General features: G+C 42.5%; 1 protein-coding gene across 4 annotated transcripts in view; it reads right to left on the bottom strand.

The window, feature by feature from the left end:
* Positions 1-17,199: 17,199 nt before the first annotated feature.
* CTNND2 (catenin delta 2) overlaps positions 17,200-20,899 on the bottom strand; it is a 942,360-nt gene continuing 938,660 nt past the window's right edge. For all 4 annotated transcript variants that reach the window (XM_033178807.1, XM_033178804.1, XM_033178806.1 and 1 more), the window contains one exon: positions 17,200-18,390. In XM_033178807.1, coding sequence (XP_033034698.1) covers positions 18,130-18,390 — 261 coding nt within the window. In that variant the 3' untranslated portion in view covers positions 17,200-18,129. The remainder of the gene's footprint in view (positions 18,391-20,899) is intronic.

Genomic DNA, 20,899 nt, shown 5'->3' on the forward strand with positions numbered 1-20,899 from the left:
TATAAAAACACCAGTCCTGTTGGATTAGGGATCCCTCTAATTACTTTGCTTTAACTTAATTACCCTCTTAGAGGTAATTTAACAGGGTCACATTCTGAACTACTGTGGCCTGGGACTTCAACATATGAATTTGCAGGAGACACGGTTAAGTCCATAACAATCCCTTCCACACGTTTGTTCTGAGTGAGCAAAGTGCATGCCTTTCTTTGTTACACATTTCTCTCTCTGAAAGTTATGACTGTCAAGGAAGGGTCTAGACTTTAGATGGCAGGGTCATGAGGCACAGCCAGGCTGAGAGCTCAGAATCGTGATTCAGTTCAGTGTGTGGGGTGCAAGAATGCTGAGGGGTGTGAGCTGAGGTGATGCACTGACAGTTTCTCGACTTTTCCCTTAGAGAATCCCAGTCTTCAGGGAGCTTTTTCAAGACTTTTATACCTTGACTTCCAACCATGCTGGAAACGTTTATCCACTTCTGCAATCAGCAGGCCAGATTGCAAATAAACCTATTTCTAAGCATGGGACTTAAAAATATGAGGGACTTTGTTATAATTGTAATCCCAGTTACAGAAAAGAACTCAACATGAGATAGATTACTTGAGGGCCTTGTTCTACGAATGTATATACTGCAGGAAGCTATTTTAATCCCAGCACTTTGGGAGGCCGAGGCGGGTAGATCACCTGGGGTCAGGAGTTCAAGACAAACCTGGCCAACATGGCGAAACCCTGTCTCTACTAAAAGTGTAAAAATTAGCTGGGTGTGGTGATGGGCGCCTGTAATCCCAGCTACTCAGGAGGCTGAGGCAGGAGAATCACTTGAACCTGGGAGGTGGGGGGGTTGCTGTGAGCTGAGATCACCACTGCTCTCCAGCCTGGGCGACAAGAGTGAAACTCTGTCTCAAAAAAAAAAAAAAAAAAAAAAAAAAAAAAGAGAGAGTGTTTTGTTGTTGTTGCTATTTTCTATAGATGCTGATGATGATGCTATTGTAAAAGCCAGGTGTGGAAGACAGAATAATAGTCCTTCAAAGATGTCCACATTCTAGTCTCCAGAACCTGTATGTTATCTTACATGGCAAGAGGGGCTTTGCAGATGGGATTAAAGAACATGAGGTAGGGAACTTATCCTGGATTATCTGGGTGGACCCAATGTAATCAGAAGGGTTCTTACAAAGGAGAGAGAGAAAAAGGAGACAGGGATGGGGGAGTAGAAGAGAGGAGGAGTTTTAGCCATGCTACATGGCTGGATTTGAGATGGAGCCAAGGAAAACAGGCAGCTTAGAAAAGACAAGGAAACAGATTCTTCCTTAAGGCCCCCATAGGAGCATGGCCACACAGCCTTGCCATCCCATCTTGGACGTCCAGAACTGGAAAATAACACGTTTCTGTTTTAAGCCATGAAATCTGTAGTAATTTGTTACAGCAGCAATAGGACACTAAAACCTCAGGGTAAATAGGTTACTGTATCTTGAGCAGCCAGAAGTAACTGGGTAACTTTATAACTGAACAATTGCCTCAGCATCTTCAAAGTGCAAACAGTGGCCTACATTTATTATTTTTCTAAAACAAGACATGCCCCATCTGTCAATTTAATGGCTACCTTTCCCTCATCTGAGTTGATCCATCTGAGGCTTACAGAGTCCAGCAGAAAAGGGGTCTCAGCTTCATAATCTACCCTTGTTCTAACTGTTGCTGTCCCTGGGCTGAGCTGGGCAGGGTGTTACACTGCCCACCCCTTTACAAATCCCTTTTCTACACATCACCTTTCCTCAATTTCTCCTAAAATGCTTCACCTTGGAGACCTCCCTCCTTCCTACACATCCCCTGCAACACACTGACTGCTCTTTTTCCTACTCCAAGAGCCTACTACTGGCATCCCTCTAAAGCCCACCTCTCCCTCTAGGTATGGCATCTGGCCCCATCTCATGTCTCCTCTTGCACTGGTGACAGCCATCACTTCCCTCCATCCAGAAAATAGTCTTCTTCAGGTACTAGAATGTATCCAACTTGCAAAGCTTTGGGTGGTTATTAACAACACTGGTTTACTCATTATATTTGTTTCCAAAAACTTTTATATAATGCCTCTCACGTGGTAACTTCAGTAATTGTGGGCTAACTGAATGAATGTTAATAATATACATTAGATGTGGCCGTTTGAGGTCTTTCATCATTCCATATGAATTTTAGAACTATTTTTTCTATTTCTGTGAAAAATGTCATTGAGATTTTGATAGGAATTTCATTGAATCTGTAGGTTGCTTTCTTGAAAAGTAACAAAACTGGAGGCATCAACCTTCCTGATTTCAAAATATATTACAAAGCTACAGTAATTAAAACAGTATGGTACCGGAATAAAGACAAGCTTATGGTACCAATGGAACAGAATAGAAAGCTGAGAAATCAACCCACATATATACAATCAATTATCCTTTCATAAGGGTGATAAGGGTGCCAAGAACAGACAATGGGAAAAGAATCATCTCTTCAAAAAATAGTGTTAGGAAAAGTGGATGTTCACAAGCAAAAGGATAAAATTGGACCCTTATTTTACTCCATACACAAAGTAAACTGAAAATGACTCATAGACTTAAACATAAGTCCTGCAACTATAAGATTCCTAGGAGAAAACAGGAATAGCATCATGACATTGGTCCTGGCAATGATTTAATGGATCTGACAGTAAAAGCAAAGTTCAATACAGACAAAATTAGACAAATGGAGCTGCATGAAACTGACAAGCTTCTGCACAGCAAAGGAAACAATCAACAGAGTGAAAAGGCAGTTTACAGAATAGGAGAAAATATTTGCAAACCATCAGATAAGGGATTAATTTCTACAATATATAAAGAACTCCTACAACTCAATAGCAAATTTTTGTACTTTATCTAAAAGTACCCAGAAGTAGGATTGCTATATGATATACGTATTAGTCCATTTTCATGCTGCTGATAAAGACATACCTGAAACTGGCCAATTTATAAAAGAAAGAGGTTCAATTGGATTCACAGTTCTATGTGGCTGGGGAGGCCTCACAGTCATGGCAGAAGGCAAGGAAGAACAAGTCACATCTTACATGGATGGCAGCAGGCAAAAAAAAAAAAAAAAAAAAAAGAGATTCGGCAGGGAAACTCCCTGTTATAAACCCATCATATCTCGTGAGACTTATTCACTATCACAAGAATAGGATGGGAAAGACCTGCCCCCATGATTCAATTACCTCCCACCAGGTCCCTCTCACAACACAGGTCCCTCTCAACAAAACTGATAACCTGATTTAAGACAGCGTAAATACTTAAATAGACATTTCTCCTAAGAAGCCATACAAATGGCCAACAGGTACATGAAAACATGCTTGACATTATAAATCATCAGGGAAATGCAAATCAATGTCACAATGAAATATCACTCACACCTATTCAAAAAGATGAACAATAGCAAGTGTTGGCCAGGATGTGAAGAAGAGGGAGCCCTTGTACACTGTTGATGGGAATGCAAAATGGTACAGCTGCTATGGAAAACAGTATGGAGGTTCCTCAAAAAATAAAAAAAAAATTAAAATACCATATCAATATGGTTTGGCTGTGTCCCCATCCAAATCTCATCTTGAATTCCCATGTGTTGTGAGAGGGACCTGGTGGGAGGTAATTGAATCATGGGGGCAGGTCTTTCCCATCCTATTCTTGTGATAGTGAATAACTCTCACGAGATATGATGGGTTTATAACAGGGAGTTTCCCTGCCGTATCTCTTTTTTTTTTTTTTTTTTTGCCTGCTGCCATCCATGTAAGATGTGACTTGTTCTTCCTTGCCTTCTGCCATGACTGTGAGGCCTCCCCAGCCACATAGAACTGTGAATCCAATTGAACCTCTTTCTTTTATAAATTGGCCAGTTTCAGGTATGTCTTTATCAGCAGCATGAAAATGGACTAATACACATATCATCTAGCAATCCTACTTCTGGGTACTTATCTAAAAGTATTGAAACAGGATCTTGAAGAGATACTAGCATTCTAACATAGTTTGTGACACTATTGACAATAGTCAAAATGTGGAAACAACTTGTGTTCAGTAACAGATGAATGGATAAATAAAATGTGGTATATACATACAAAAATACTATTCAGTCTTAACCAGGTGTGGCGGTACACGCCTGTAATCCCAGCTGAGGCAGGAGATTGCTTGAGTGCAGGAGTTTGAGGCTGCACTGTTACCTGATTGTAACTGTGAATAGCTGCTACACTCCAGCCTGGGCAACATAGCAAGACCCTCTCTCTAAAAATATTATTATTATTATTATTTTTTTAAAAGGAAATCCTGCAGTAAGAGATAACTTGAATGAAACTTGAGGGTATTATGGTAAGATAAATAAGCAGTCACAGAAGGATGAGTACTGTGTGATTCCACTTAAAATGAAGTATTTAAAATAGTCAAATTCAAAAAATCGGAGTAGAACAGTGGTTGTCAGGGGCTGAGGGAAGGGGAAATGGGGAATTGTCAGTCAAAGGGCGTTAAGTTTCAGTTAAGCAAGATGAACAAGTTCTAGAGATCGGCTGTGCAATGTTGTCCCTACAGTTAACAATACTGTATTGTACACTTAAAAATTTGTTAGAGGGTGGATTTCATGTCAAGTGTTCTTACCATCACTATCACCACAACAAAACCAAACCAAACCCAAAAAAGGTTGCACACTCGTACAGTAGTTAAAGAAGTTATGGGCGTAAGGAAAGGATCCAGTTTCAGCTTTCTACTTACGGCTAGCCAATTTTCCCAGCACCATTTATTAAATAGAGAATCCTTTCCCCATTGCTTGTTTCTCTCAGGTTTGTCAAAGATCAACCCAAATGTCCATCTGTGACAGACTGGATTAAAAAAATGTGGCACATATACACCATGGAATATTATGCAGCCATAAAAAAGGATGAGTTTGCGTCCTTTGTAGGGACATGGATGCAGCTGGAAACCATCATTCTTAGCAAACTATCACAAGAACAGAAAACCAAACACCGCATGTTCTCACTCATAGGTGGGAACTGAACAATGAGATCACTTGGACTCGGGAAGGGGAACATCACACACTGGGGCCTATCATGGGGAGGGGGAAGGGGGGGAGGGATTGCATTGGGAGTTATACATGATATAAATGATGAATTGATGGGTGCTGACGAGTTGATGGGTGCAGCACACCAACATGGCACAAGTATACATATGTAACAAACCTGCACGTTATGCACATGTACCCTAGAACTTAAAGTATAATAAAAAAAAAAAAAAAGAAGTTATGGGCAATGGCATGCTAGAGCTGGCCTGTAATGGCTCACAAGAGCGGACTGTTAAATTTTCAGGAACTTTGCATACTGGTTAAATATAGCCATTATTAAGTGTTACATGGTATACATTTATAATTAAACAAATTAAATTGAAAATAAAGGTAATAAATATTCAGAATCCATCACAACCTAATTATTTCAGTACATTTTACTATTATCTATGTTCTAGAGGTTACCTACGTTATCTATTTTTTCTGTTTCCTGGAGAGTATATATAGGTTTACTACCAACCACCACTTCCAACTCTGCATTCAGTGACATCGTATTGGCAGGTTGAAATTGGTCATGGTATGTGAAGTTACACCACAGAAACTGGCAAATGCTATAAATCAAATTTTTTTTTGAGTCAGTTGTTAAATGTTCACCAGACACCACTGTTCCTAAGCCAGTTCTTCACAAAAGACTTCACAAAGACTCCAAAATGGGAGCAGAACCGATATTACCACCAATTTACTAATATAGAAAGAGAGACCCAGACATTAATTAGCTTGTCCAAAGAAGGTTTTGGACATACTCCATATTTTTACCATTATATATTTTTAAATCATTTATTAATAATTGAAATAGTCTCAATTATCTATGATTATAATTGAAATTAATTATTAAATTACATTTATTTTACTCTTTCCTATAAAGCATAATACATTAGAAAAATAATGGTGGAAATATAGATGAAACTAGGGTTGCCAAGTAAAATACAGGATATCTGGATACATTTTAACTTCAGATAAATGATGAAAACATTTTTTAGTATATTACAAATATTGCATGGGACATATTTATACTGAAAAAAAAAAGTTGTGGGGGCTCACTCCTGTAATCCAGCACTTTGGGAGGCCAAGGTGGGTGGATCACAAGATCAGGAGTTCGAGACTAGCCTGGCCAACATGGCGAAACCTCATCTCTACTAAAAATACAAAATTAGCTGGGCGTGGTGATGCATGCTTGTAATCTCAGCTACTCAGGAGGCTGAGGCAGGAGAATTGCTTGAACCAGGGAGGCGGAGGTTGTGGTGAGCCAAGATTGTGCCATTGCACTCCAGCCTGGGCAACAAGAGCAAAACTCCCTCTCAAAAAAAAAAAAAAAAAAAAAAATTGGGGTCATTTCACTCAAATTCAGTGAAACACTAGCTATGCTTTCATATTAACAGGACAGGAAGTTTTCTTACTCTATTAAGTTATTTTTTAAAATCTGTAATGTACATGGATGTGCTTTGGTCAAGAATTAGGCCGAGGCAGACATCCAGGCCTGCCTGACTCAGCGGGATTGGTGTGCAGGCGCACACCTCCAATTGTTATATAACCTGTTTGTGTAAGCTCATACTTAGCTCTACGCCACTATTGACTTTTTTTTTTTTGATGGAGTTTCACTTTCTCATTGCCCAGGCTGGAGTGCAATGGTGCAGTCTCAGCTCACTGCAACCTCTGCCTCCCGGGTTCAAGCGATTCTCCTGACTCAGCCTCCTGAGCAGCTGGAATTACAGGTGTGCACCACCACGCCCATCTAATTTTTTGCATTTTTAGTAGAGATGGGGTTTCACCATGTTGGTCAGGCTGGTCTCAAACTCCTGACCTCAGGTGATCTGCCTGCCTTGGCCTCCCAAAGTGCTGTGATTACAGGCATGAGTCACTGTGCCCAGCCGTATGCCACCATTGTTTGTAAAAGGTATAACTGCCCTGCTGATGCTGATACATGGTGCTTGGCTCTCATACCCAGAGAGGGAGAGTAATACTACTGACCCCTGTAAGGGAGAGATAGCCCTGTAGGTCAAGGAGTGCAGCTGTAGGCATGAGGGCGGCAGGGGCTGTGGAGCCAGCTGCTGAGAGGAGCCACAGAGTCTGAGCAGACGGCCAAGATAAAGGCAGACGGTGTGACACAGCTAGAGTGAGTAAGCTGCGGATGAGAAAGCTGCTGAATAAAATTACATTTCACCTGCCTACGGCCCCCCAAGTGTTGTTTCAGCTATCTGCCACCTACCCACTCCTCTCAGACCTCAGCATGGGCTAGAACCTGACCCTGGGCCTGACATTTGGTGTAGGAGTGGACCTGACAAAATTTGACTTTCTTTACCACTTCCTCTAGTCAGTTCTACCTTTTAAACCTTTGCTAGGTCAAAGTGAATTGCATAAAAAAATGGCTTACAATTACCTAGTGCGGGTACAATAACCTAGTGACTTTGAATTTCTACCTAAAAGGGACTGCCAATCTCCTTTCTGATGTTTTAGACATCTCTGGAACAGTCTAAAACAAAATAGAAGCATTTTAAAACACCATCTCCTTTTCCATTCATGGCCATTTCATCCCACAGTTTGCAGAGTCATGTCCTCCTGGGGGAATAGAACAGTCTCCTTGTCATTAGCACACTCTGGGGTCAGCTGTGTCTTGGCCAGTGGCTTTAGTGTTTTAGGATTAGAAATTCTTAGGAAACTAAGTAAAGCTGCCCTTCAGAATCTTGGATCTTGGGTGAACAGAAAATCGGATTGGGATACCTCTCTAACGGAGCTTAGGAGTATGCCTGGACCAGTGAAGCAGTTGTTGGCAGGTTGATTATTGCACCTGTAATGTTGAGTATCTGGCTATCGAAAGCCGGCGCCATTCATCTGGGCTGTTTCATTTGCTATGAATGCTCTTTATTTTCTTCTTTCTTTTCTTTTCTTTTTTTTTTTTAGACGGAGTCTCACTCTGTCGCCCAGGCACTCCACCTCCCGGGTTCACGCCATTCTCCTGCCTCAGTCTCCTGAGTAGCTGGGACTACAGGCACCCGCCACTACGCCCGGCTAATTTTTTGTATTTTTGGTAGAGATGGGGTTTCACTGTATAGCCAGGATGGTCTCGATCTCCTAATGTCATGATCTGCCCGCCTCAGCCTCCCAAAGTCCTGGGATTACAGGCTTGAGCCACCACACCTGGCTGAATGCTGTTTATTTTCAACAGGGCCCAATGATTAGTGGCAAAGAGCTCCCCTCAGAAGGTATGGGACTGGGAGTTGTGGCAACAGAGCAGGCAATTACATTGCATTGGTAATTTAGGTGGTGTGTGTTAGCAGGAAAGGAAGTGATAAAGGCCATGCAGTTTGGAGGCATTCCCATTTGGAAACAGTATTCTCAAAGCCGGACTCAGAAGAAAGATGTATCATTTGTATCACTGCTCAGTTTCCTAGCCTGTGTTATTCCTTATTGTTTCAATGATTTGATTATCTTTCAGTGATTGTTCTCATTGGTTACAGATTGTGAACACATGAAGAACACAATTACTTAAGAACCTGAAATTGCTCTTAATAGTGTATTGAGGTCGGGCACGATGGCTCCCGCCTGTAATCCCAGCACTTTGGGAGGCCGAGGCAGGTGGATCACAAGGTCAGGAGATGGAGACCATCCTGGCTAACACGGTGAAACCCCATCTCTACTAAAAATACAAAAAATTAGCCGGGCGTGGTGGCGGGCACCTGTAGTCCCAGCCACTCCGGAGGTGGAGGCAGAAGAATGGAGTGAACCTGGGAGGCAGAGATTGTAGTGAGGCGAGATCGTGCCACTGCACTCCAGCCTGGTGGACAGAGCGAGACTCTGTCTCAATAAATAAATAAATAAATAGTGTATTGAGGCAATAATACAATTTCAAATGCTTTCAGTTGTAAATCTGCAGCATATTTTACTGGTAGTTGAAAGAATAAGATATATTAGGATGGTGACTACAGAAAGTGTCTATGGAACACTTTTCTGCTTACGAAAATTGGCATTGAGTTTTTAAAAAGTAATTATATTTTCCTAACTTTTCAGAAAAGTATGTTCTTTTTATAATAAAATGACAATATGAATACTTAACTGGGTTTTGTGTTGCGACTGCTTCCATCCGTCCACCTTTCTGTTACTTCCTAGGAGTGGGCAGGGAGGGTCTCTATAATGTGATCGTGAGTACTTGACCATTGCCTGTTGTGGAATATTCTTGTGATTGGTGCTTTTTGAGTGCTCTTGTAAGGATCCAGGTTCTTTCTATCTCCTGTTCTGCTCTCCTCCACTTTGGCTTGAGCCTAACTGGTCTCCTCGTGGTCCTAACTAAGATGGCTGCCAGGAACAACAGTTGCTGAATGCTTCCTTCTCATTCAGCTGGAGGAAAATAAAAACTCAAGATCCAAAACCTTTTCTTCTGCCATAATGGCATGACTTTTTCTCACATTTATGTTAGTTACATTATTTGTTTTTCACTTCTTCTAGTAAAACTCATCATTTTTGCCATTATTAAGAAATATTGGCTAAATGTTTGAAAGAGGAAGCTGAACCTATTGCTGCAAAATGTTACGAGCTTTGTGGTAGATTGTACCACAAAGGCCACTGCAGTATTTCCATCCCACAGGCTCTTTCAGAATCTTGCCACTCTTCCATCAAGAAACAGTCTGTTTCCCACCCTGTCCCCTGAAACTGAGCACCATGTTGCCGCTGCATTGACTGATGGAATGCATCCCGACTTTTGTGCCTGGCTTTTTCCCATGGGATATGGGTGTCGGGAGCTTTGAGATAAATATGTAAGAAGTTTGGCTGCCCTGAAACATCCCTGCTGGAGAGACACCGTGGAGAGAGCTCAGAGGACGCCGAGAAGCCACAGCTGTCCCTGTCCCTGCTACTTGAGTCTTCCCAGCCCAAGTGCCAGACAGCTAAGTGATGGAGCCTTTAAGTGATTCCAGCTTTCAGCCCCGGTGCCTGCACAGCTGACACTGAGTGCAGAACAGCTGAGTGTCCCCATGGAGTACAATCCAGGTTACAAATTCTTCAACAAAGTAAGTGTTTCTCTCTTTTTCTTTTTTTAAACCACACCTTTTGAAGCAGTTTGTTACAGAGCAATAGAAAATCAGAATTAGTCTAGTTCAAACTGTGTATGCATGTGGTTTTCAACTCTGTCTTTGATAATTAAGAGTTGGCTATACATTCAGATAGAATTGGGATAGTGTTTCCATTGATGACAGGTTAGCTCAGGTGTGCACATGCAATCTTAACACGGCCAATGATTTGGGTGTAATGCCCACAAAGGCCAGTTCACTTTCCCTGCTCTGTGACTTAACTATGTGATTATCGCACAGATGTCTGCTTGCAATTATGAGGCATGAAGAATCCTTGCAGCCATTAGGAAATGGGCACCTGGCTTCTCTGCTGAGTATGGGAGTAATGGAAGCTGTGATGAGAACTCTCGGAAAAAAAACATAGTGTTGGTTCCATCAAGGGCCAGGCTTCTGGTAGACTGGTCATACGAGAAATGAGGGTAAGTAGCCTGGAGCAGATGGGGTTGTGATGGGGTAGTAAGGATGAAAGTCTGGAAGAGAGATCAATGGCAATGGTAATTGATGTGGCAGGCATTGGTTGTGTCAGGTGTATGGTGAACAGCAGTAGACAACCAAACTCACTGAGCTAAGGATCAGACTTATTCCATGTTGCCCTGTATGGATGTCATGGTGCTGAGTAAAGGGTGGACCCTGGAGAATCAGACTTTTTCCTCTTTATGGCCCCTTTGCTTGGCATACTCGTAATCATCTCTTGAGCAGAAATGCCCCAGTTTAATATCCAGCTGCAAAATTTTATATTCAGCTGGCTATCACAGCATCTTATTCCCCCACATCCCCCTTTTTGGTTTGAGACAGAGTTTTGCTCTGTTGCCAGGCTGGAGTGCAATGGCACAATCTTGGCTCACTGCAACCTCTGCCTCCTGGGTTCAAGTGATTCTCCTGCCTCAGCCTCCCGAGTAGCTGGGATTGCAGGCATGCGCCACCATGCCCCACTAATTTTGTATTTTTAGTAGAGATGGGGTGTCTCCATGTTGGTCAGGCTGGTCTCGAACTCCCGACCTCAGGTGATCTGCCTGCCTTGGCCTCCAAAAGTGCTGGGATTATAGGCGTGAGCCACCTCGCCTGGCCCTTATTCCGCTTTGTTAAAAGAAAGCAAGACTGAGGATACTAGTAGTGAGCAGGACAAGGAGAATAAATGTTAAAACACAATGAAGGCAATACAATATCGTACAAATAGAAGGGGTTATTTCTAAACCATTTGCACAAGTGTGAGTTACCTTTGCCTTGGTTTAAAAGTTTATTTTGCTGTCCTAAAATAGTTCTTCATTCCATCTGTGATTGTCCCAGCCCAGGGTCTCATCTCAATTGCTAGCTCATTTCCAAACTTTTCACTGCCTTGGCCTCCCACCTCCCGTTCACTCACCCTCACCTGCTTCTGGAGCTACTCCCGAAAGTCCTGCGCGGTCTGCACATTGCGATATGCAAAGGTTTATTCTCAGCCATCTTTCTCCTTGTCATTCTCTGTGCCCGCCAGTGGCATTTGCTGTTCTCTGCACATGAAATACTCTGCTACCCTGGTTTGGATAAAGTACGCTGGTCTCATTCTTCCCGCCTCCACCCCATTTGGCTTTCTCATCAGTCCTCTTTTCTGCCTTATGCCACTCCCCCATAGGTTCTCATCATACTGGGACTCTCTTTTCTCCAAATCTTCTTTTTCATGGATGCTCTGTCCACACCCAGTTTCCAGCTTTTAACCTCAAGGAGACACCCAATTCCACATCTCTAGTTCAAAGTACCATCTGGACATCCCACCGCCCTCTGTAATTACTGTCAGCATGGGCAACTTCACGTGTCCAAAACCAAGTGGATTTTCCTTGCTGGAAGAGATTTTCCTTCTTCTCATGGATGAGTTTCCACTGCTGGACTTCTGGTTACCTGGGCTCACACTTCAGAGGGATCTTTGGGTGCCTCCATCCTTCACTGAGCAGTAGCCAAGGGCTACTAATTTTATATCTACAATATTTCACATGAGTTTTATTTCTCTTGCGTGTCATTCTTTTAGCTCAGATGCTTATGTGTTTTTTGGATCATGGCCGTCAAACTTTAATGTTCCTAAAAATCACATTTTGATAATGCAGATGCTGGTGTGGGACTCAGTGTTCTGCATTTCTGGCGAGCTACCAGCTGATGCTGATGCTGCTAATCCCCGGACTACACTTTGAGTAACGAGGTTCTAGGTTAATTATTACAACAGTCTCAGAAGTGATTCTCCCTAAACCAGTGGTTCTCAACATATGATCCTCAGACAAGCCACTTTAACATCGCTTGGAAACTTCTGGGAAATGCAAATTCTTGGCCAGTTCCAGCCCTACCCAATCAGAAACTCCCTGAATAAGCCATCCCGGTGATGTCCTCCAGACGATTCTAATGCATGCTGAGTCTGAGACTCACTTATCTAGAGCTTACCTTTATAGCCTTCACACACACCCACACCCCAGAATCTTTGCAACATTGTAAATGCTTTTTTAGTGTTTCCGCAATATGGCTTTCTTTTTGTCTGTTTGTTTGTTCATTTATTTACAGACAAGATCTCACTATGTTGCTTAGGCTCATCTCCACCTCCTGGACTCAAGTGATTCTCTCACCTCAGCCTCCCCAATAGCTGGGACTACAGGCATGTGCCACCACATCTGTCACGAGACAGCTTTCAAGGGCCTCAAACTTTGTCCCTAGTGGACTTCTCTCTCTCTCCATCCTCCTCCTCTTCCTAATTTTGGAGTGAAATTTATTGCATCTTGTTGTCTGTTCATTCCCTGTGTTTCCTCCATCTTCTCCTTCACTTGTTTCTTTTTCCTGAAGCACCCCCATGATTGCTCATTGGAAACCTCTCTACTCCTTATGTCTTGCCAGACACCATCTCTGCTGTCTCGTATTCCTCAGGTCACTCAGCTAGGAGTGTATCTTTTCCCTTCCTTTCACTCAGTTGTGGTTAGCATATTGTGCATTGCACTAGAGTAGTGGTCTTCACCTGGGGCCGATTTTGCCCCAGGGGACATTTGCTTATACCTGGAGATGGGTTTGAATGTCACAGCTGCAGGTGGAGCAACAAGTGGGTAGAGGCCAAGGATGTTGATAAATATCCTAGAATGCATAGGAAAGCATTTCACACCACCCCTAAACAATTATTCAGCCCAAAAAGTCACTAATGCATTGGTCGAGAAGCCCTGCAGTAGAGCAATACGTGTATGTTGTATTTTCTCTGAGATTGTTGTCAGCACCACCCTGGGGTTATGTCTTTGTCATGCATGCAAGTTCCAGTACAGAGAACCAAGTGCTTCATAAATTAGTCTTCATTTTCTTGAGAAACTGAGCAATCAAATATTGTAAAGTTTAAAAATGTGTGATTTTTATGTGGTTATTGTTGAAGAATCTGTCAAGAATTCCATTGTCTTACTAAGGCCCGAACTTGACTTAAAACTCCACTTTCGTTATTACCTAGTGTGCTTAGGGAGTTGGGGGTGGGTCTTATTTCTTCTTTATCCTTCGTGGCTGATGAGGCTTTAGGTGCAGACAAGTTACTCATGATGGAACTGATGAAGACACGGAGGGTCAAGTGCCTGCTTTGCTAGTTCGGAACTGGGTATTACAACAGGGGTTGCATTAGAAAGCTTCTGTCTGGAAAAAACATGCATGGGCCCCCTGGTTGGGTGTGTTCTAGCTGTTGTTTGCAAGCAACTGGAGGTCTTGTTCTCTTTGCTTTGTACAGCCAAGCACTGTCACGGACACCCAGAAGTCTCATTCCTATGTATCTACAGGTTACAAAGCGATATGTTACCTTGCGATGAGGTGGTATGCACGAGGCTCTCTTGCCCACAGGGACCTCTCTGCAGGATGGAGACCAGCACACTTTAGTGTAGATTCTGATCTGAAATGCACCACAGGGAGGGAACTGGTTCTGAGAGCCGAACCAGGCTTTAATAACTCACAAGTCCAGTTCTCTTATTAAACACTTGGGTACAAGTTCATCTTTGCGCATCCCTTGGGGCAAACTGAACTCAGAAATTTTCAGATTTTAGAAGGTAATCTGGGTGTGCACCACAAACTCCATAACACGCTCAGCAGAGTCTAGGCAGGACCTGGTAGTCAAATGCACCATGTGTGAGAAATATCGGAGGTCAGAGAAGCAAAGACCATTCATAGCTTGGAGTTTGTTCAGGTCAGGTTTTGCTACCAAGTGCACTACAAGGTGTTTTTTTTTTCTTTTTTGGTTTCGGAGATTTGGGGATTTTAGAGAGACCCAGGGATATAAGGCTGCTGGTAAGAAGATCAGGTTGGTCTTGATGAGATGGTTGCCCAGCATGAGTTTCAATTACAATCTCATTTCGACCACAGTGTAGAAATGAAATGTCAGGTGTGGAGTGGAGCTATGGGGCCTTACGGGAAATGTTGCTGTGGAAAATCCTGCTATGTGTCAGCAGTCTCCGGCATGTCAGCAGCCTCTGGCCTGCGATGCACAGATCTCTAAAGCACCCCCTGGGCTCCCCTGATTGCTGGCTATTTTTTTCTCTTTGTCACACAGAGGTTCCTTTGGTCTTGAGATAAAGGTCAGGTTTCTGTGAACCGACTGGCTGCAGCCTTTCTTCTTCTGCCGTCGGAGGTGGAGGTGAGCTGAGGTGTCTGGAGTGTCCTATTTCGTGGGTAAGAGACCCCAACAGCCTGGATGAACACTTTTGTAAACAGCATTTTGTCAGACAAGGGCCATGTTCATTTCCCGGTTGCCGTATGAGTGAGACTTCTGTGTCTTCAGACAGACCTCACTTCTCGGGGGCACAGTTCTCAGAGACGAAGGGGACAGTATCAGACATTAAAAAGGAGCTGAAGAAAAACAAGACATACCAAATACATGGAGGGTTTTTTTTTTTTTTTTCTACTGAGTTTAAACACTGCTTTCTTTAAACAGCAGCTTTCCATAATGCACGAGTCTTATGAATATGAACCAGGTCATTGTTGTTTAACCTTCACCTAGGTTAGCTCCAAATACGATGTGACATCTTATGTCACCCTGATTCTTCTAAACCTGATATTTTATTGCCTAATGCATGCCTCTTAATGAGGATCATAGCATTAATGTGTGATAATCAAAAGATCTTATTTTTAAATGCTACTGTTATCCATAATGGTACAAGGGTATAGGGACTATTCCTTAATCAGTCCCTGGTGACCATCACTCTCAAGTAAAAAAAAGCCGGGGGGTTGGGGGGGACTGGATTGCACATCCTATTAAGTGCATTGGGTTTTTATGGTCTACCATAGGGACTGAACAGAAAAAGAAATTTCCTCGCTTCCCCCCTTTCCTCTGAAAAACACCATTCCCATCTCTGTAGGAAAATTCAGGGTCTGGAGGCTCTTGTAGATGCAAGACACAGCCACTTATGGGAGGGAGCTTTTCAGGACAATGAAAGCCAAAACAAAGGTTTCTTGTCACTTGGGGCTTTTATCCAGTACATCCCATGTTACAAACAATAAATCACTGGCTGACCAACCTTCTTTGCCAAGCGAACCTGTGTGGGCTTTAGGCTATTTCATAGTTCAAGTAAGACCCCATCTATCGACTTCTCTACCTCCATCTACCTATCCATCTACCATCTATCATCTATCTATAGCTATCTATCATTTTTTGTCATCTATCTGTCTACATCTATCCTCAATCTATTTGTATATGTGCATAAAAAGGAAAAAAGGACTGGCTTGAATAACTACAAACACTTCTAAATTTTTCCCACTATCTCTACTTCTGATGCTGGAGGCTCCTAGCTGAGTCAGCGAATCACAGCCTGGCACAAAGTGCTCTCAAAGAATTATGGGATGCAAAGACATCCATGCTCTTCAAGAGTCGCAAATGTAGGGCATGCATTGAGACTCAAAAATCATAAAGAAAATATCAAGTTTGTACTAGGAGGAGGAATTTCATAGCACATTAATTCTGTGGCACAACTCCAACCAGAGAATGAGTCCTACTGCTTCCTTCTGGAAAGGTTAAGCCAGCCCTTACGTCAGAGGGAAGTCATGTACATATCACATTCTCTTTACTGTTGCATCATATCATACAGATGAAGTGGAAACCTGTCTTCGATGCGCTATGTTTCTGTCTCTCTAGAGGGGCTGAAGCATTCCTGTGAGGGAACCCAGAAATGTTGAGTCCTGTATGTCCAACTAGTACATAAGTCATACATACATTTCTGTCTACTGCTCTATTCTGAAAGTTAACTTTTCATTTCCAAAACTATGCGTGAATCGAGTATCATTTGATTGTTGTTAAATTTGGAGAAAGAACCATTTACTTGAGACTTGGAGCTGAATTAAACTATGTAGAGTGAAGGGAAGCCAGTTTTAAAGGACGATGGCAGCCAATTTCTTTTGTTACTTACGTTTTTATTTTTTCCAAGAACAGTTAACATTTACTAGGCACCTATTGGCCTCAGTCACTTGCATCTAAAGAGCAAAGCTAATTTACCCACGGCCCGTGTTCTTTTAAATGGTTAGCCTTATTTCTTAGCTCTGTTAACCACTATTCTAACGTTAGCTTCAAGTTCGATTTTAATAATCTATTCCATAGTTGTGTACTGCTCCCTGCCACATGAACAAAAAGCTTGGGGGAATAAGGCGAGCAGTTTACATTTTCTGTGGATACTTCAAGTAATTGGCCCCAAAGTGAAATTGAGTTGGCCATGGTTTATCGTGTTCTGAGGGGATAAAATGTGTAAGGAAACAGACCTGTAGAAAGGGTTGATATCCAAGTATGTGTGAATGTGTGAAAATCCTATAACTCCACTTCAACTGGCCTAATATCCTGAGTCACTAGATGGTCAGAAGAATAGATACAGTACAAAAGGAACAAACCGATGTACATTTATACTAAAAAACCAAAAACAAAGTTTGTACAAGATGAACAGCAAATGAAATAGCTTCTATCAAAACAAAATCTCACACAGGTCATTTTTCTAGTATGTGGACATACATACACCCACACACACACAGACACACAAGCAAGAATGTGTATTTTATAAGATATAGGTCCTTGGAAATAGACATTCTTAGCAAATATGGATGACAGATCAATTGTAATTTATTTTCTTGTAACACTGTATCATCATAAAGAAAACTGGTATAAATGAAAAAATCTATTTCAAATATCTACATCTAAAATTTTAGGCAGTGAAAAAGCACTTTGTTGACAAGGAGTGTGGAATGATGTATGTTAATTGTCAGAAACTGCTGAATGCCTTGTTTAGTTGCCACAAACAAATTCACATATCAGAACGAACAATACTGCTAAATATTCCTTTTTTCCTGCTTTTTTTTTTTTTTGTTAAAACATACTGGGAGAAAGTAAAGAAAAGAAAAGCTGGAAATCCATACATCTTTCAAAAGTTTGAAATTGAAGCAATATTTAGAACCATAGATGAGGAAACACAGCGGCATTGGTGTAATATACACAACGCGCTTTTCTTCTTTAATCTGTAATGTACATCAAATACTTTACAACAATGCATTAACAAAAGGCAAGAAACATCTTGCTGTACAGAGGAACCCCAATGCAACTTGAAGCCTAGAGTCACAACGGATGAAGAGAGTAAACAAAGCGTGAGAAGCCGTCCCCCATACAGTGTGTAAACTAGTCTGTGTCTTGTGCTTAACGATCACCCTCACGCCCCACCAGCCCGAATGCCTCGTCTCTCCTCCCATCAGCCACGTTCAGTCTAAAGCACTTCTCCTTACTCTACAGCTCACACTAGAAAGGTGCTGCCCATTGTCGTATTTAGGATCACTTTAGCTTTCTACTGATTTCCAAGTTAACTTGCGATTCATTTAGCTTTCTAAAATAGCTTTCTTAATATATCCTTACTGGTTATCACAGCCTTCCTATGGAACAGGCTTTAACAAACTAAATTTGCAGAAGAAAAAAAATAAAACAGAAAGAAATGTCTTGTGGTATGCATGCACATGCACTGTTCCCGGAGCGCCTGTGCCCCACTCCTCACACCCAGGAGTCGGGAGAGGCCGGGTAGTGGCTCGTTTCATAGTTCAGTTCACTGTAGGGACGGGCAGCTGAGTAGAAGTCAACGTAGTTGCCGGTGGACTTGAGACCCAGGTGCATGGTGTACTCGCTGGCGGGAGGGCGATGGTGGACCTGGTCCTCGAAGAAGGACTCGTCATAATTTCTCGTGGAATTCTGAAATGGCTGGTAGGTCTCGTAATCTTTTCTGCTGGGCTCCTGTGGGACTGGCTGTGCTGAAACCTGAACCGGGAAAGAAGAGCCACACTGGGTTACTTGGTTTCCCTTGACTCAGCCTCCCTCTCGCCCCGACACCCAACTCTCCTTCAAAGAAGAGGCTGTGTACATGAAGGCATTCACCACGGTGGCACTGCTCCTCCAAAACTGCCAACTGTCATCGGCTTTCTTTTTGAAAACTGACTCCTAGGTCCACGTGCTATCATTCTACATAATCTTTATCATGGCAAAATATACGTAACATAAAACTGCTTGCTTTAAGAAATGTTGAAGTGTAAGATTAATTAGGTGGCATTAAGAACATTCACAGTGTTGTGCAACCATCACCGTCCATTTCCACCACTTTTAAAATCATCCCAAACAGAAACTCTGTGCCCATTAAATGTAATTCCTCATCCCCTCTCTCTGGGCCCACGGCAAGCACCATTCTACTTTTTCTGTCTCTAGAAATCTGCCTAATATAGGCGCTGCATAGAGTACTTGTCCTTGTGTGACTGGCTTCTTTCACTTAGCATAAAGTTTGCATGGTCCATCCATGGTGTTGCATATGTCAGACCGTGATCCGTTTTTGTGGCTGAATAATATTCCACTGTGATGTGCATTGCTGCACTGATGAATGCACTGAAGGCCATGACTTCACCTCAGTGCAATGTATCAATGTAGCAGAACTGCACTTGCACCCCATGATTGTATCCCTATAAAAACAAAACAGTCCATGGTAGGCACAGACCACATTTTATTTATCCATTCATCCGTTGATGGACACTTGGGTTATTTCTACCTTTCAGCTGCTGTAAATAATGTTGCAATAAACATTGGTGCATTAGTATCTGTTCTAGTCCCTGGGGTCCCTTTTCAAGCACCGGTTCCTGAAATGAGTAGAACCTCCCAAGGTGAAGGGTGAGGGTAACCCTATAGCAAGTACATACCGGGATGCACGAAGTTCTGCTAATTAGCAGTAATTGGGGAGGAAGTCTGGTGTGAATTATTAAACACTCTTAAGGAAATACTGTTTGATCACTTTTGGGTGGACTCTGTGACTCCCTATTAATTTAACTAAAGTTCAGCAAGGAAATGTCCTCTAGAAATTGGTCTTAGCTAATAGATAATGATTTGTAATTAGCACGCTGTGTGTAAATGAATGCTTTTAACGGCTTACACATAATTCTTCTCTCAAGTAAGTGAAACTCCCTCTTATATATGTCATTGATTTATACTAGTAATCGACCTGATCTTCAAAGAAGTGGTGAACTTCATCACAGCAGCTGTCTAGGATGTCCCACGTGTCTAGTTAGTGGTGGCTGAATGAATGAGGTTTCTGTCTACCTACAGAAGTCCAAAAGTCCATACAGCATAAACCTTTGTTAGCCTGTGAGCTAATAAAGGATGAGAGGAACATTTGGAATGAATGTGCAACATCTGCAATTAAATACTGCTAAGTCCAGGTCTACTGGACTGCGTTGCTAGGTTGGGGTGCCCTTTTCTATGCTTTGAAGAGCTCTGCTTGTGCTCTGCTGAACTCCACTCCAACACAGGGCTGCTTTCCAAGTGCAAGACATGCAAAGGCTCAGAATCCAAAAGTTTGGAAAAATTACACAGGGAGGGAGCTAGATTTGCTGTGTTGCTAGTTCAGCAGGGCACCCTATTCAACATTTAGCAAATTCTTTAATACTCCAGCAGTCATAAATATTTATGTGTGTTTGTGTCTGTCTACATCAATATCTATCATCTATCATCTGTCTGTTTTCCTATCCACCCACCAATCCATCCATCCATACATCCCTCCAGCAAACTCCCATCTTATAGATAAGAAAACTTAAGCAGAGAGAAGTTAAGAAACTTCTCCAAAATATCATAGCTAGTGGTGGTGTGAGCTGGAACTGGAACATACGGCTGGCTGACTCTAGAACCCAGGTGTTCTATCAACCTAGCCCAGTCCCGTCAGAGCCAAGGCGGCCAAACCTTGGAGGACAGGCCTCAAGGAGCTGACTCCAGGTTCTAAGATAAGAAAGAAAGTCAGTGGACCAAAGAGATCCAGAAGCGGTGTGTTTTCTGATGCATATTTGGGGGGCCAGGGGAGGCAGTGCAGGCGACAGGAATGTCTTCGGGGGAGTCACTCACAAGGGTTATGGGTTTCCTCCAAAGTGGCTTCTGCTTTCTGCTTTCATTTTTTTTTTCTTTTGCACAACCTTGTTCAAATTGCTTTGAGACTGTTGTCATGGTCTCTCGGTTGGTGAACATTTTGGAGCTGGGTATCAGCTTTCTGAGCCTCTTACCCCAGAGAATTAACTTCTTCCATTCATCTGCACTGTTCATAACCCACACCAATCACTTCTGAGGTTTGGTGCCCAGTCCCAAGAGTGTGTAGAAATGGACTGTCACACGTGGCACGTGACACTGCTGCACCCGGAGAGACTGAATTTGCTCACTGGTCTTGTGGTATGGACGTCTGCTGGTGAAACACATCCATGGTGGAGGAATATTGGCTGCGTTTTAAACTTTAAGAGAATATCTG

The sequence above is a fragment of the Trachypithecus francoisi genome, unplaced genomic scaffold, assembly GCF_009764315.1.
Source record: "Trachypithecus francoisi isolate TF-2019V2 unplaced genomic scaffold, Tfra_2.0 Lachesis_group2, whole genome shotgun sequence".
Lineage (NCBI taxonomy): Eukaryota > Metazoa > Chordata > Mammalia > Primates > Cercopithecidae > Trachypithecus > Trachypithecus francoisi.